The sequence below is a fragment of the Bubalus kerabau genome, chromosome 1, assembly GCF_029407905.1.
Source record: "Bubalus kerabau isolate K-KA32 ecotype Philippines breed swamp buffalo chromosome 1, PCC_UOA_SB_1v2, whole genome shotgun sequence".
Taxonomy (NCBI): Eukaryota; Metazoa; Chordata; class Mammalia; order Artiodactyla; family Bovidae; genus Bubalus; species Bubalus kerabau.
In genome coordinates, this window is record NC_073624.1 from 155,488,530 (window position 1) to 155,504,264 (window position 15,735).

At 40.1% G+C, this 15,735-nt stretch overlaps 1 protein-coding gene across 1 annotated transcript in view; it reads left to right on the plus strand.

The window, feature by feature from the left end:
- Positions 1 to 15,735, plus strand: part of LOC129620857 (leucine-rich melanocyte differentiation-associated protein-like) — a 745,168-nt gene that overhangs the window by 621,303 nt on the left and 108,130 nt on the right. The window contains exon 6 of the mRNA XM_055536634.1: positions 3,664 to 3,746. Coding sequence (XP_055392609.1) covers positions 3,664 to 3,743 — 80 coding nt within the window. The 3' untranslated portion in view covers positions 3,744 to 3,746. The remainder of the gene's footprint in view (positions 1 to 3,663; positions 3,747 to 15,735) is intronic.

Consider the following 15,735-nt stretch of genomic DNA (forward strand, 5'->3'; position numbering starts at 1 on the left):
CAGATATTTTAATTAAAAACACTACATACACCATTAAATGTGTTGTTCCCCATCTAGTCCCAAGACATTTAGAGTTTGAAGAGATACAAACAAGTGAATGCATTGCAGATGCACACAGAGACCACCGCCTGCCGAGTCACCACCAGCGGGTTCCCGAATTCCAACCTCGGAGTTCCTCCCCATCAAAGCGTTCTTTCCAAGCAAACTGTTTCCTCCATAGTTTTCACAGTTTATGGCAGCTGCCATGATGGAGAAGGAAGGCCAGGGGAGAACAAGAGAGAGGAAAACACACCGTCAGCGTGTCCCTTCATTTATGAACAGATCCTATTAGGTCACAAATAACCTTCATGACAAATGAAGTCTTAGGGCTGGCTTCCCGCCCCCCGCTCCATGTTAATGTTATTTACTTATTTATTTATTAAGCATGAAAGTCCTTTTTGGGGGCAGGGTTATCCATTCCCAGCTGTGAGCTCAGGTCAGCGGAGGCTACCACTTGGTCAATTTAAGCAGTCGTTGGCGGTTCAAGTTCAGAAATCTCATCTGACTTTAACTGTCGCTAGCTGCACCACCTTTCTCCCCAGGGGAGCAGCAGCAGCTGGATTTCATTGTCGGGCTGCCAGGCTGTCCCTGCGCCTTCCTGGAGGAGCCCGCAGACTGAAGGCCTTCCTTTCCAGATTTTATTCAAGGTGACAGCTCCTTGCACCTTGGCGCTCTGACCACCTCAAGTAGCCAGGATATCAGGGGGTATGAGTGTGGTCCTCCTGCAGAGTCCAAATTTAGATTAACTGAGGTCATCCTCGGGCCTCATGACCCCAGTGCTCTAATGGAACAGGGCGGAACTTGGCCGTGGTAGCAAGTTTTGTAATGATGTCTGGGGAGAAACGCTGTGCAGGAGCAGGCGAAGAAGACCCCAAGTGCTGGAGAGTGATGTCAGCTTTTGTTAGAGCAGCAGCAGCAGACAGAATATCCTTGGCATAATATGGCTCTGGTATCTCTGTCAGCATCTCTGTTTTCTGTCACCGCACACAATCCTGGGCCTGTCTCGAGCCCTGACAGTGTCTTTTCAGATCAGGTTATGCCAGCCCGGAGACTGGCTCTGCTCCCCACCACACAGCCCCTTTGTTTGAAGTCGGCCCTCTTGTCATTAATGCACTTGATGTCTATTTAAATCTGAGGGTGAGCACGGTATCTGTTTCCCCGTCAAGAGATCATTGACAATATTAATACCTCATGTCCTTGCCTCATTTTCCAAGCTCTGACACTTTGCCACAGTCTCCTGCATTCATCAAACAGCCCTTTCTCACCGGGGTGTCTATAAACATTCTCACTTTCAGGCCCACAGGAACAGGGCAGGCCTTAAAAAGGACTTTTATCAGTGCCAACCAGAACAGAAGGGCAGGGTTGCACATGCCTCAGAACACATCCCCTCCCTCCAAGTTACACCCATGTTCAGGAATATCCAGCCTGTTTCTAGAAGGGCAGTTGCTATCCAGGTTGTCTATAGGCAAGGTCTGCAGTTGAAGTTTGCCATGGAGAGAGCGCAGAGAGAAGAAATTCAATCCCCAATGTGCTGGAGAGTTTCCTGCAGTAAATGCACCCACTGATGGTGTGTGTGTGTGTGTGTGTGTGTGTGTGTGTTCACGTGTATGTGTGTGTGTCTGTATCTGCCTTCGTTCCTTCACTCAAGAGAAAGACTATGTTCTTTATAACATCTGACAGCCCTATTCATTTTTTTTTTTTTAATTTTATTTTATTTTTAAACTTTACATAACTGTATTAGTTTTTGTATTCATTTCTTTTTATAAAAATTCTTGCTGTCCTGGTGCTGTAGAGAGAAATTAACATCCTGTAGCCTCATCCTTCCACATTCTTGAGGATTCCTTGGTATCAGTTATGTTTAAGGAAGCCCCTTGTGGATTTTCAAAGACTTTTGAGACACTCCCAACCCAGGCCTGTAGTGGGTGCTGTTCCAGGACTGCAGCCTCAAGAGCTATATGCCCACAGACCTGTCCTGGCTCTGATGACCATGTTAGCACAATTCCAAGTGTTGTGTAATTCAGCACACTAAAGGGAACAGCTCAGTGTCAACAGCCAAAAGAATAATTTAGGCCCCAAGAAGGGTCTCAGGGAGGTTTCATCCAACCTCAGTGTTTCCAGAGACCAGACCAATACTGGAAACAGAACTTGGGGACTGGGGGCCAAGGAGAAAGAAAGCCTGGGCAAAGGTGAAGAGTGGTCCACAGTGGGCTTTCTCAGGGGACCCTGGCAGGGAACAGAGGTGATGACAGCCAGCCCAAGGCCCATTCTGAGGCCATGAAATGATGTCATCCTCTCTCAATTGCAAACTTGCAGAGATTCTGTGACCCCAGCAGTTCTCCATGTTGTCCCAAGTCATCCAAACCAAGGAACATCTGCCTTGTCTTTAAAAGTTTCTAAGTCATTTTTAACCCATGTTGAAGAATACAGTCTACAGTTGTGTAGTGGAGAAATATCTCCTGTACAGTGACCCAAGTATTTACCACGTAGGACTTCTGATGTGAAGAACCTGCTTGATTTTCAAGTGCTGATTTATCCATGATGAATAGTAGGTGACGGTTGTTAGTTTCACACTATCAAAATAATGGGGAAAAAACATGTATATAGGTGACTGTTTTTACAGACAGATTTGTATTTCATGAATTTATGTGTTATGGACACATTTTTTTTTCTGGTTATGCACATTTCAGAGACTCAAGTACTATTAGTAATAAGATAACTCCATGAAACTGAGTTTTAATTTAGTTTTTCTAAAATTAGAAGGAAAGAAACCAAAGGTGGCAAAAATCATATTGTAGTTATGAATATTTTCACACAAAAAACTTGTGTCTTCTTAATAATCCTTCAAAGCTTTCAAAATAGCTATGGCAAATGATTTCTTATGGGTATTTAGGATAAATGATGAGTTGATTGAAAGGTTTGACCTTATTCTAGGGGCATCATTTAAAGTCCTCTTATAATCTCTGTGAAAGACAGAAAAGCTGTATATGGAGCCAGAAAATTATTTAAAATAAAACTGAAGATGAAAATCAAGTGCATTCCAACTTGAGAGTATAGTTCAGGACCCCTGTAAGAAGAAACCGTTTACTGGCAGAGGCGCCGTTACTTTCCATGGGCCGTTTGTGAACGCTATCCTTCCTTAATCATCCATTATGTACTTGATGTCTGCTGCGATTTGGAAGGTTCTGTCTGGATATTAACAAAATTGATTCATGATAAAGGATTTGAAATTCCACATTCTGGAAGGATTGTTTTATATCTTTTGTTTGGGCTGAGCCCATCTTTTAATTCTTAATTTTCCATTTTTAGAAAGTCTACTAAAGGAACTTGGAGAGAGAATGAGGGTTTTGCTTTGTTTTGAGAAGTAACTGGCCAAACTAGAAAATTCTTTAAAATGTGAGCGACAAATCATTCAGGAAAAATATTCTTCCTAGGAGCCTGTGCTCTGCTGACATTTCATTTGAATGTCGACTCTGAGGACACGGAAGTAGGGTCCTTCTCTTTGGGGGCTTAATCCATTTGCCGCTGCCCATGGGCTTTGTGATTATATTTGTGCCACGCAGCACCAGTGTTTTCTTGCTATAATACTTGTGCCACCAGTAATAATGTGTATCTTTTAATTTGCAGGTGTCCTGGGGAAGTGTCGCTATGTTTACTACGGGAAAAACTCAGAGGGCAACAGGTTCATCCGTGATGACCAGCTCTGAAAGGCAAGTTCTCTGTGCCTTAGCCAGTGACATGAGAGTTAGAAAAAAAAAAAAGCAAAAATAAAGGAAAAGCTAAATGAAAAGACAATGGCCTACAACCCTTCTCTGTAGGAAAGCTATGACTTCAGCTTTTGGTACCTTCTTCTGACTTTGCCAGGCCTGTCAGGATCATCCTTCTGCCTTAGACTGAGTGGTCACAGAGAGATTGACATGATTGCCCTTAAGCAGGTCTCATCCACTAGGGTGACAGACAGTGGTGGCGAAGCACCAGGGCTGACAGAATGAACACCATGATAGATTGCCTGGCCCCTCCACTGCTCACAGGGGAGCAGAGGTCACACCTGGGGCCTCCCTGAGCATGCTCTGTGGTTGTCGTCAAGTGCGAGAGACTGTGGCTTCAGCTTGCCTATTGAGCAGAGATCCTTCTGATACCATTGTGCTGTGGGTTGATTTTTAGTGACAGAGTCAGTTTAGAGGAAGCCTCCTTTCTGTTATTTCCCTTAAATCTTAATCTTTGGTATTCTGCATAGTCCCCTCCCACCCCATCCTCATCATCCTTTAGCATATTTATCACGGGCAATTCATTTCAGTTTGCAGTTTTTTGGAGAACAGAAGAGGTGAGTTCTTAGCCATGTTGTATGTTTATGATGAGCTTTGTGCTCTTACAATTTGTTGTTTGGAGTACATTGCTGTCACTGAACCTTGACTTTGAAAGCATGGATTTTACCATGTTTTGTTCATTTCTAAATCCTCTTCTTCCCCTGAATACTAGGCAGTGTCAGGCATCTTTCCCAACACTGGGTTCTATCCGAGGACTCTTATTTATTTATTTTTAACCACATACCCTCCCAGCTACATCTATGGCCATATGTGTATTTGGAGCTGGCTTACTCCTTTGGGTGCTATATAAAGGTAGTGAGGTGATAAAAGATAGAGCAATAGGTCAGGAAGTTAAAAAGCAAAGTGGAGACTGTAGAAAATACTCACGAGACCAAACAGTTTAATAAAAAGCACAAACCCTTTGAATTTAATTTCTCAGAATCTCTCAGAAATGAAATCCCACAGCTTGTGAGATGGTCTTTGTATACCTTTGTTTATATTCCAGCCCTAATGTTACAAGGAAAATGAGCATGATCATGCTGGTTGGATGGCTGTAATTCCATGTAATATACTGGTACACCAGTAGAGGATGTTTGAAAGGCTATTTGCTCTTGACACAGTAGCATTTATGTTTATTTTTATTTAGACCAAGTGTTCATTGTCCAGGGTCTCCCAGTATTCGGTTAGATTAAGGACAACAAAACATAAATGAGACTCATTCCTAGTTATGGATACCAAAAGACTAGAGAGCTGCTATGGTAAAAGTCTTTAAGTCTCAGAACCCCTGAGACACCCAAGAAGAGCCCGCTTTCTCTGTTCAAGTCCATTTCCATGGCCTCTGGCCTACTGAGTCAACACAATCCCTGAATGACTTGTGCTGGGGTTGGCAGGAGTCCCTCTTATAGATTACACACACCATTCAGTAATCAGTTATTGAGACAAATTTAGATCAAAATCCTTAAGACCATTAATAATTAGAGAATATTAAATGTTTGGCTTTATCTTTCAAATCCATTAATAACCAGAGTCAAGTATCTTTACTCTTTTTGATCTACAAAACAACATTGAGATAATGCTTTAAATGAGCTGTATTCAGCCCCACCCTGGCTCTTTGTTTAAAAGCACCAGCACACGTTTCGTCCATGGCATATTACGGGCAGCCGGAGTCCTGTGCAAGGGCAGCTAGACTAGTCCAATGTCACATCCAATCTTGTGGCACATATATCCTTGTCTTTATAAAAGGCTTTAACCCTGCCTCAAACAATAAAAAAGCACTTGTGAACTGACCACAGAATTTTTCCATCTTTATTTTTCTTACTTGTTTACTTTTCTTAATGTCAGAACCATTTGTATCATGCACAGGAATGTCTCCCTCAATGCGAGCTTTGGAGGCAAAAAATATTTTTGGAGCGCGTTATGGACCACATTGTTTCCCTCTCTTTGGGTTGTTTATTTTCTTCCAAAATGGTGTAATAACTTTCATTGAGATTAGCTTTAATTATAATTTACATAAAGGCCTTAAAACAGTATATTCATCTTAATGATAGAATTATAGTGAGTTCTGTTTCTCTTAAAGAGGGATAATGATAACGAATTAGTGTTGGATTGTTTACAGTTCCACTGTTTGTTAAGGAAGATTTGCTGTGCTTGAGCGAGATTTTGGTCTGAATTGGCAGAGAGGAGAGCGATGCGGCATGCTTAGCTTAAATCCCTAGGAATTTCCCAAACCTTGTTTTTCAAAGTAGAGAATTAGAAGGTAATAAATTTAGTCCAAGCTCAGACATACTTTATACCCCTTTTCGCCGCTTGGTCTTTCTACTTTTGACCCTGTTCCACTGGGTTTCTTCTTCGGGATTGTGGAGCCGGGTAGCCCTCTGTCCTTCCAGAACACCCATCTGACTTGAGAGTCCCTGCAGTAAAGGCCATCCTGGAGTCCTCTGTCGCCTCAGCAAAGGCAGGGCGGACTGTCTCTTTCCTAAGTAATGTAATTTTATAGAACAATTTGTTCCTTGGGGAATAATGTTTTTGATTGCGGGGAATCCTATTAAAAGTACAACTATTACAATCATTTGCTTTTACTTTTACCAGCCTTGCTCATAAACCCTCCATCTGTTTGTTGCTTTAAATAGAGGAACATTATAAGAGATTATCACTCGATCAAGCTGCACGTCTGAATGCTGTGCATTTTCACATATTCATGTGTGCTGAGGAATACAAGAAAGCAAGCCACAGATTCGGGATAAAAGGATTTTCATTTTCTGTTTGTTTTGTTTTGTTCGTGTGTGTGTGTTTTCCAGCAGGGATGTATCTTGCACATTTTCAAGGGAAAATGTCTTTCTTGTTGCTTCTAAGAAGTAACCTGGCTGTCTTTCTCGTCTTTGTTAATATGCAGATCAAAAGCAATCCACAGGGCTCTTTACATCAAAACAATGAGTGTTCGGTAGTTGTTCGTCATAAGAGCAGCCTAAGTCAGATGTGCATTGCTGTCTAATGCTCAGGGTGGACAACACAGAGTCCGCTGAGACCCCTCTCTGCTGCCCATACAGCACAGCTGATCCAATGTGACATTCACCATCTGCTTTTCCTAATTCTCTTTCCAAGAAGAAGCCTTTGCTGCAGAAGGCTGTGAGTATGACTTGACTCTGGCCTCTGTAACTTGTCTAAATACCATGCTGTAAACTACCATGACTAAGACCTAGAAAGGGGAAGAACACTGGAGGGGCCTGAGACATGTTGGTTACTTGTTTGTGTGATGGACCATCAGCCTTTGATGAAGCAGTGTGTTATTTCTAGTACATCAGCAAATACTTAGATGATCTGAAGAACATCCAAAGACAGTCACCTCTCTGAAATGATTATCTTGCTACAAATTTACCTGAAAATTTCTAGCAGTTGTAGTTCTCCTTTGGGTAATTATAATCCTGAATGTAAAGTTGCCACTTTGTGAATGAAGTAGGTAGTGTTATCTGTACATATTAATGTGTTAGCACATGCTGTTTTTTTCTAGAGTAACATGGAATGTGGCAGTCTAGGACAAGGGAGTTTTCCTAAGAAAGAAGAGAAGATTCTAAGTTTGGAATATGTCTAGGGATGAGTGGCCAAAGTAAGAATGATGTAAGTGGTAATACATGGAATCATGCCAAAGGAGAGCTTGAAGCAGAGCCTGGTGCAGAATTAATGTGTGAACTCTTAGTGGATAAGGATATAGGGTGCTGAGGGAATAAGGAAAAGAAAGGGAAAAGACAGTTGATGCCAATTACAAAATTTGCTGATGTTCAGCACTAAAGTGGTGTTGAGCAGTTTTTTCTTATGAAAATGTAATCATCTTTGATCTGAGACATTTATAAATGTTGGATCAGTTCAGTTCAGTTCAGTTGCTCAGTCTTGTCTGACTCTTTGCTACCCCATGTACTGCAGCACGCCAGGCCTCCCTGTCCATCACCAACTCCCAGAATTCACCCAAACTCATGTCCATTGAGTTGGTGATGCCATCCAACCATCTCATCCTCAGTCATCCCCTTCTCCTCCTGCCCTCAATCTTTCCCAGCATCAGGGTCTTTTCAGATGAGTCAGCTCTTCGCATCAGGTGGCCAAAGTATTGGCGTTTCAGCTTCAACATCAGTCCTTCCAATGAACAACCAGGACTGATATCCTTTAGGATGGACTGGTTGGATCTCCTTGCAGTCCAAGGGACTCTCAAATGTCTTCTCCAACACTGCAGTTCAAAAGCATCAATTCTTTGGCCTTCAGCTTTCTTTATAGTCCAACTCTCACATCCATACATGACTACTGGGAAAATGTTGGATACTAATCCTTTATTGGTTATATCATTTGTAAATACATTCTTCCATTCAGTGTATTGTCCTTTCAGTCTGTCAGTGGTTTCCTCTGCTGTGCAAAAGCTTTTAAGTTTCATTAGGCCCTATTTGTTTATTTTTGCTTTTATTTCCTTCACTTTAGGAGACAGATTCAAAAAATATTTCTCTGATTTATGTCAAAGAATGTTCTGCCCAGGTTTTCCTCCAGGAGATTTATAGTATCTGGTCTTAGATTTTGAGTTTGCTTTTGTGTATGGTATTAAAGAATGTTCTAATATAATTCTTTTACATGCAGTTGTCTAGTTTTCTCAGCACTATTTATTGAACAGACTGTCTTTTCTCCATTGTGTGTTCTTGCCTCCTTTGTTGTAAATTAGTTGACCATATATGCATGGGTTTATTTCTGGGCTGTCTATTTTGTTCCATTGATCTGTGTCTGTGCCAGTACCATACTTTTTTGATTCCTATAGCCTTGTAGTATAGTCTGAAATCAGAGAGCATGATTCCTTCAGCTCCATTCTTCTTTCTCAAGGTTGTTTTGGCTATTTGAGATGTTTTGTGTTTCCATACAAATTTTAAAATTGTTCTAATTTTGTAAAAAAAAAAATCATTTGGGATTTTGATAGGGATTGCATTGAATATGTAAATTGCCTTGGTATGGTCATTTTAACCGTATTAATTCTTCTAGTTCATGAACGTAGCATATCTTTCCATCTGTTTGCATCATCTTCAATTTCTTTCATCAGTGTCTTAATATTTTGCCATACATAGGTCTATTACCTCTTTAGGTAGATTTATTCCTAGATATTTTATTCTTTAGATACAATTGTAAATGGGGTTGTTTCCTTAATTTCTTTTTCTGATGATTAATTCTTAGTGTGTAGAAATGCAACAGATTTCTATACATTAACTTTGTATCCTGCAACGTTACTGAATTCATTAATGAGCTCTAGTAGTTTTCTGGTGGTGGCATGTTTAGGGCTTTCTATCTATAGTATGATGTCATCTATGAACAATTGTAGTTTTACTTCCTCCTTTCCAACTTGGGTTCCTCTTCTTTCTTTTTAGTGCTTTGATTTTTAATATTTCTGCTACTTCCCTGGTGACCCAAATGGTAAAGTATCTTCCTGCAATGCAGGAGACCCAGGTTCGATCCCTGGGTTGGGCAGATCCCCTGGAGAAGAAAATGGCAACCCACTCCAGTATTGTTGCCTGGAAAATTCTCTGACAGGAGCCTGGCATGGGGTTGCAGTCCATGGGGTTGCAAAGAGTCAGACACGACAGCAGCTAACACAACACAATACACTATTTAATTCAGTCTTTCATAAAAAAAAAATGTACTCTAACTTTTACCCTATATTTAAAGTTTCTCAGGCTATCTATTATAGCATAATTGCTAGGGAAAAAAAATGTCCTGGGCTTGCAATAACTTATTTAGAACAATAACAACATTTCTAAAATATTTTAACTAATTAATTGGCTTATCAAAAAGAGTTGTCAAAAGTCATCCTAAATAGCCTGGAAAGTGTGTGTGTGTGTATGAGAGAGAGAGAAAGAGAGACTTTAGAATCTGTGTAGAGAACTCCTATACTGACATTGTAAATAGCTTTCTAACTTGCCTGTGAGTTCCACAATAAGTCAGCTTTTACTCACGTTGCAGTGCTACATAGAAAAATGTATCTGTATCATACCTAATTAATTAATATCTACTTTGTGCCTTCTTTTCTTACAAATCAGTTACTTACTTTCTGTGACTTGCTTAGGCTGTGGTGTCACAGAATCATGATGTTTTTGGTTTTCCCCCATCTATAAGCTTTGAGACCTAATTTGAACATAGCGAGATCATTGTTTAAAGTATAAAGTATAGAGCAGTTTTGTTTCAATTAGGTGATACCATTTTTGCTAAGTGAAAAATAGTACATGAGTTATTTCAGAAAGTTAATATATAAAACTAAGTTTCACCAATAGATTATCCATATTTACCTGTTTACAAACTTTCATTCCCAACTTCCATATTTGCCTATTTGTATATAAAGACAGTCTTCCAAAAAACTCCATTATCTGCAGAGCCATAGTATATAATCCACTTTCTGTAGCCACATTAACTTTCTCTATGTTGCTCAAACATAATAAATGTAGGAGCATGCCTCCAAATGAAATACTCTCCTCTCCTGCCTTTAAAACTTTACTTGATATACCCAACTGAGAATGATACATTGTCAAAGAATTGCTACACTGTAAAAGGTTTGCACTTAAATAGTCCATGCATTCCTTGAAGTTTAAAGAGGTTATGATGGTGGTGGAGGTTACTCTCATGACAGTCAGTGTAGATATCCTCACAAATCAGGCTTAACTGCTGCCTAACAAATTAAATGTAACTGAAAAAAAAATTAGAATCTTGACTCCAATTTATTAGCCAGGCTTATAGGTTTACACTACAAATATTTTATGTGTCATATAGGATATTGACGTATCATATATTAAAATGGATTTTGCAACCCTGTTTTGGCAGTTTGGTCAGTGGACCACTTAGTGGGCAATATTATATTCCTGGGTTCTTTGCTGTTTTATTCATGCACATGTGCATAAACACATATGCATATTATAAACATATAGATGTTTTTCCTAGAATTATTTTATGATATAACATTTAATCAAGCACAACACCTATTTTATTAAAGTACCCTAGTCAAGAAACTAGGCACACATATGGAGGACATTTGTGAGTGAAAACTGGGCTTAATTATTTAATTTAAAAACCCTAACATTTGCATGTACTTCTTATTTCCTCCCACCCCTACTGGATCACTGATTTCTCTAGAAATATTTTCTAAGTTATTCCGTAGTTCAGGTTGCCCTCTCTGGTTTTGAAACTGACTTCAAAACCTATGCTTATACCTGTGGAGGATTTATGTTGATATATGGCAAAACCAATACTATATTGTAAAGTTAAAAAATAAAATAAAATATTAAAAAAAATAAAACCTATGCTAATCCATATCCAGAAGGACACACTTGGGGATGCGCTCACTCCAAAGATGTTTGTTGGGCACCTTCAAAATCCTAGAAATTAGAAATATAAAAGTAGTAAGAGTTTGGCTTACTTCTGGATAACTTTTATCTGGAGGAGACTGATATCAGTTCAGTTCAGTCACTCAGTTGTGTCCAACTCTTTGTGACCCCATGGACTGCAGCACGCCAGGCCTCCCTGTCCATCACCAACCCCTGGAGACTGATTATATATATATATATATATAAATAATCATTATATGCTCTGATGGGCACAAAGTTAAAGATTGCACCAAAGAACTACATCAATTAAGGCCCAGAAATGATAGTGAGAAATTAATTCCAAATGTAACCATATTCCAACCACATCTACAGTTAACATCTTGATCCCAGCTGCTGTCATTTCTTACTTGGATCATTCATCCCAACTCCACTGCTCACCAGTCTCCTAATTCCACTCTTGCCTTTCTACAATCTATTCTTTTTTTTTTTTTAATTTATTTTTTTTAGTTTTATTTTATTTTTAAATTTTACATAATTATATTAGTTTTGCCAAACATCAAAATGAAACCGCCACAGGTATACATGTGTTTCCCACCCTGAACCCTCCTCCCTCCTCCCTCCCCATACCATCCCTCTGGGTCGTCCCAGTGCACCAGCCCCAAGCATCCAGTATCATGCATCAAACCTGGACTGGCAACTCGTTTCATACATGATATTTTACATGTTTCAATGCCATTCTCCCAAATCTTCCCACCCTCTCCCTCTCCCACAGAGTCCATAAGACTGTTCTATACATCAGTGTCTCTTTTGCTGTCTCGTACACGGGGTTATTGTTACCATCTTTCTAAATTCCATATATATGCGTTAGTATACTGTATTGGTGTTTTTCTTTCTGGCTTACTTCACTCTGTATAATAGGCTCCAGTTTCATCCACCTCATTAGAACTGATTCAAATGTATTCTTTTTAATGGCTGAGTAATACTCCATTGTGTATATGTACCACAGCTTTCTTATCCATTCATCTGCTGATGGACATCTAGGTTGCTTCCATGTCCTGGCTATTATAAACAGAGCTGCGATGAACATTGGGGTACACGTGTCTCTTTCCCTTCTGGTTTCCTCAGTGTGTATGCCCAGCAGTGGGATTGCTGGATCATAAGGCAGGTCTATTTCCAGTTTTTTAAGGAATCTCCACACTGTTCTCCATAGTGGCTGTACTAGTTTGCATTCCCACCAACAGTGTAAGAGGATTCCCTGTTCTCCACACCCTCTCCAGCATTTATTACTTGTAGACTTTTGGATCGCAGCCATTCTGACTGGTGTGAAATGGTACCTCATAGTGGTTCTGATTCTTAACAGAAAGTCAGTGCAATCCTTTAAAAAATGTGAAATCATAATCTGTATCTCCCCTACCCATGGTTTCCCATCTCATTTAGAGTAAGAGCCACAGTCCTTACAAGACCCTATATGGCCTTGTATGATCTGTTCTAGAGAAATCAATGTCCCAATAGCTATGAGAATGAAGTAGAAATAAATGCAAATATCATTCCCTGTCACTCCCCATGCATTCTCTTTACTCCAACCACGCTGGCCAGTACTGGACTTTGTACTTGCCATTCAGGTCTTTGCTCAAATGTCACCTCCTTAGAGAGGCCTTCTGAGACCACTCTATCTGAAGTAGCATTCCCGCCCCCATCTCACTCCACTTACCCTGCTTAGTTTTCCTCTGCTGCACTTGTCACCACTTGACATATTATATATTTATGGAAGCGGGTATTTTTTGTCCAAACAAAGGGAAGGACTTGTTTTGTTCTGGGCTAAAAGATACCTTGCATAATTGTTTTATGAATGAATGAAAGAATGCTTCCAATTCACAAAAGTCTGTTAGGCTGTGTTTACAGACATATTGTTGCAAATTAAACAGGATGAGTCTCTTTCATCAAAGAGATTTTCACTTGAAAAATCCACCCTCCCCCTTTCTTTATCCTGGATGAAGCAAACAAACTACTTCATTCTGTTTTAGAACAATGTCGAATGTGGAAACATGAAAAATGGGCAGTGGAAATGGGTTAACAAGCAAACAGGAAGGGAAGGTTCTTGTCAGGAAGCAGAATGACAAGATGATGTGCAACTTGACCTTGGATGGATTTGAGAAGGTCTGCGTTATAGGGGCTTCTCTAGTTACACCTCAAGCAACCAGCAGGCTGTATGAATTTGGTTGTGGACACACCTGGCTGTCTCTATCAGAGGCTGTATACCTGGAGATAGAAGAACTTGTCATTCATTCAGCTAAAATTTTCAAACAGAATCTAATCTTTATTCTCACTGTATAATTCTTATTTTTTTTTTTTTTTGTTATTCAGTCCCTAAGTCATGTCTGACTCTTTGCAACCCCATGGACTGCATGCAGCATGCCAGGCTTCCCTGTCCTTCACTCTCTCCCAGAGTTTGTTCAAACTCATGTCCATTGATTCAGTTCTTATATATACTCACATATGTGTGTGTGTATATATATATATATATATATATATGTGTGTGTGTGTGTGTGTGTGTGTGTGTGTATATGTTCTTAAATATACCTATGCTGCTAGAGCTAAGTCGCTTCAGTCATGTCCGACTCTGCGATCCCAGAGATGGCAGCCCACCAGGCTCCCCCGTGCCTGGGATTCTCCAGGCAAGAACACTGGAGTGGGTTGCCATTGCCTTCTCCAATGCATGAAAGTGAAAAGTGAAAGTGAAGTCGTGTCCGACTCTTAGTGACCCCATGGACTGCAGCCTACCAGGCTCCTCCGTCCATGGGATTTGCCAGGCAAGAGTACTGGAGTGGGTTGCCATTGTGTATATATATATGTTATATATACTTATATAATTCCTACATATTATATATACATATGTATATTCTTAGTATATAGTTCTTATATATGAAATGAGATTTAAAGATAAATTCAAAGGGAGAGTAATATTATTTATAAAACAAACTCTTGTCAGACATAATTAAATTATTATTTATCCACCATGAATAGAACTAACTTACTTTAACTTTGTAGCTTTGCATAACAATCTTCTCAAAACTTCAGATAGGTGACTGTAAATTAATGAGGTATTTTTCCTGTCAGGAATGAAGTTTAGAATTTTATGAATCTAATTCAGTTCAGTTCAGTTCAGTTCAGTCGCTCAGTCGTGTCCGACTCTTTGCAACCCCATGAATCGCAGCACGCCAGGCCTCCCTGTCTATCACCAACTCCCGGAGTTCACCCAGACTCACGTCCATCGAGTCCGTGATGCCATCCAGCCATCTCATCCTCTGTCGTCCCCTTCTCCTCCTGCCCCCAATCCCACCCAGCATCAGAGTCTTTTCTAATGAGTCAACTCTTCGCATGAGGTGGCCAAAGTACTGGAGTTTCAGCTTTAGCATCATTCCTTCCAAAGAAATCCCAGGGCTGATCTCCTTCAGAATGGACTGGTTGGATCTCCTTGCAGTCCAAGGAACTCTCAAGAGTCTTCTCCAACACCACAGTTCAAAAGCATCAATTCTTCGGCGCCCAGCCTTCTTCACAGTCCAACTCTCACATCCATACATGACCACTGGAAAAACCATAGCCTTGACTAGACGAACCTTTGTTGGCAAAGTAATGTCTCTGCTTTTGAATATGCTATCTAGGTTGGTCATAACTTTCCTTCCAAGGAGTAAGCGTCTTTTAATTTCATGGCTGCAGTCACCATCTGCAGTGATTTTGGAGCCCCAAAAAAATAAAGTCTGACACTTTCCACTGTTTCCCCATCTATTTCGCATGAAGTGATGGGACCAGATGCCATGATCTTCGTTTTCTGAATGTTGAGCTTTAAGCCAACTTTTTCACTCTAATTAGGTAATGATAATTATTACTTATGCAAATACTATAAAAACATTTTATAGCTATCAATTAATTTAATCATGCAACAACTCCATCAGGTCAGTGCTCTCATCCCCATTTTAGATATAAGGAAGGTAAGGCCCTGAAAGGCTCAGTCACGAGACTGGGTCACACATAGGTGAAAGTGATAGTCGCTCAGTCATAGCCCACTCTTTGCCACCCCATGGACTGTATGTAGCCTACTAGGCTCCTTTGTCCTTGGAATTCTCCAGGCAAGAATACTTGGAGTGGGTAGCCATTCCCTTCTTGCCTAGAGAATTCCATGGACAGGGGAGTCTGGCAGGCTACAGTCCATGGGGTCACAAAGAGTCAGACACAACTGAGTTACTAACAGTTTCACATATAGGTAGTAGCTGTGAATTCCATGATGTTAATTCAAGCTCTCTAGGCCCAAAGTCCATGCTCTTCTCCACTGCAATATCTCAGTGGAAGGCATTCTCTTACTTCGTAAAATTCACATTTTTCTGATGATGGAGATGCTGCTCAAAACATGTTTGAAAGTCCTCTTTTGGAACAAATCTTATAAGTCTCTTACAAATCATTCATAAAATGAGGCTTAGGGTGAGCAAAAAGAAAAAAAAAATAGCGTTCTATAACTCTGTGACCCAATTCATTCCCTGAAATAAGTTTTTAAAAAGTACACTATA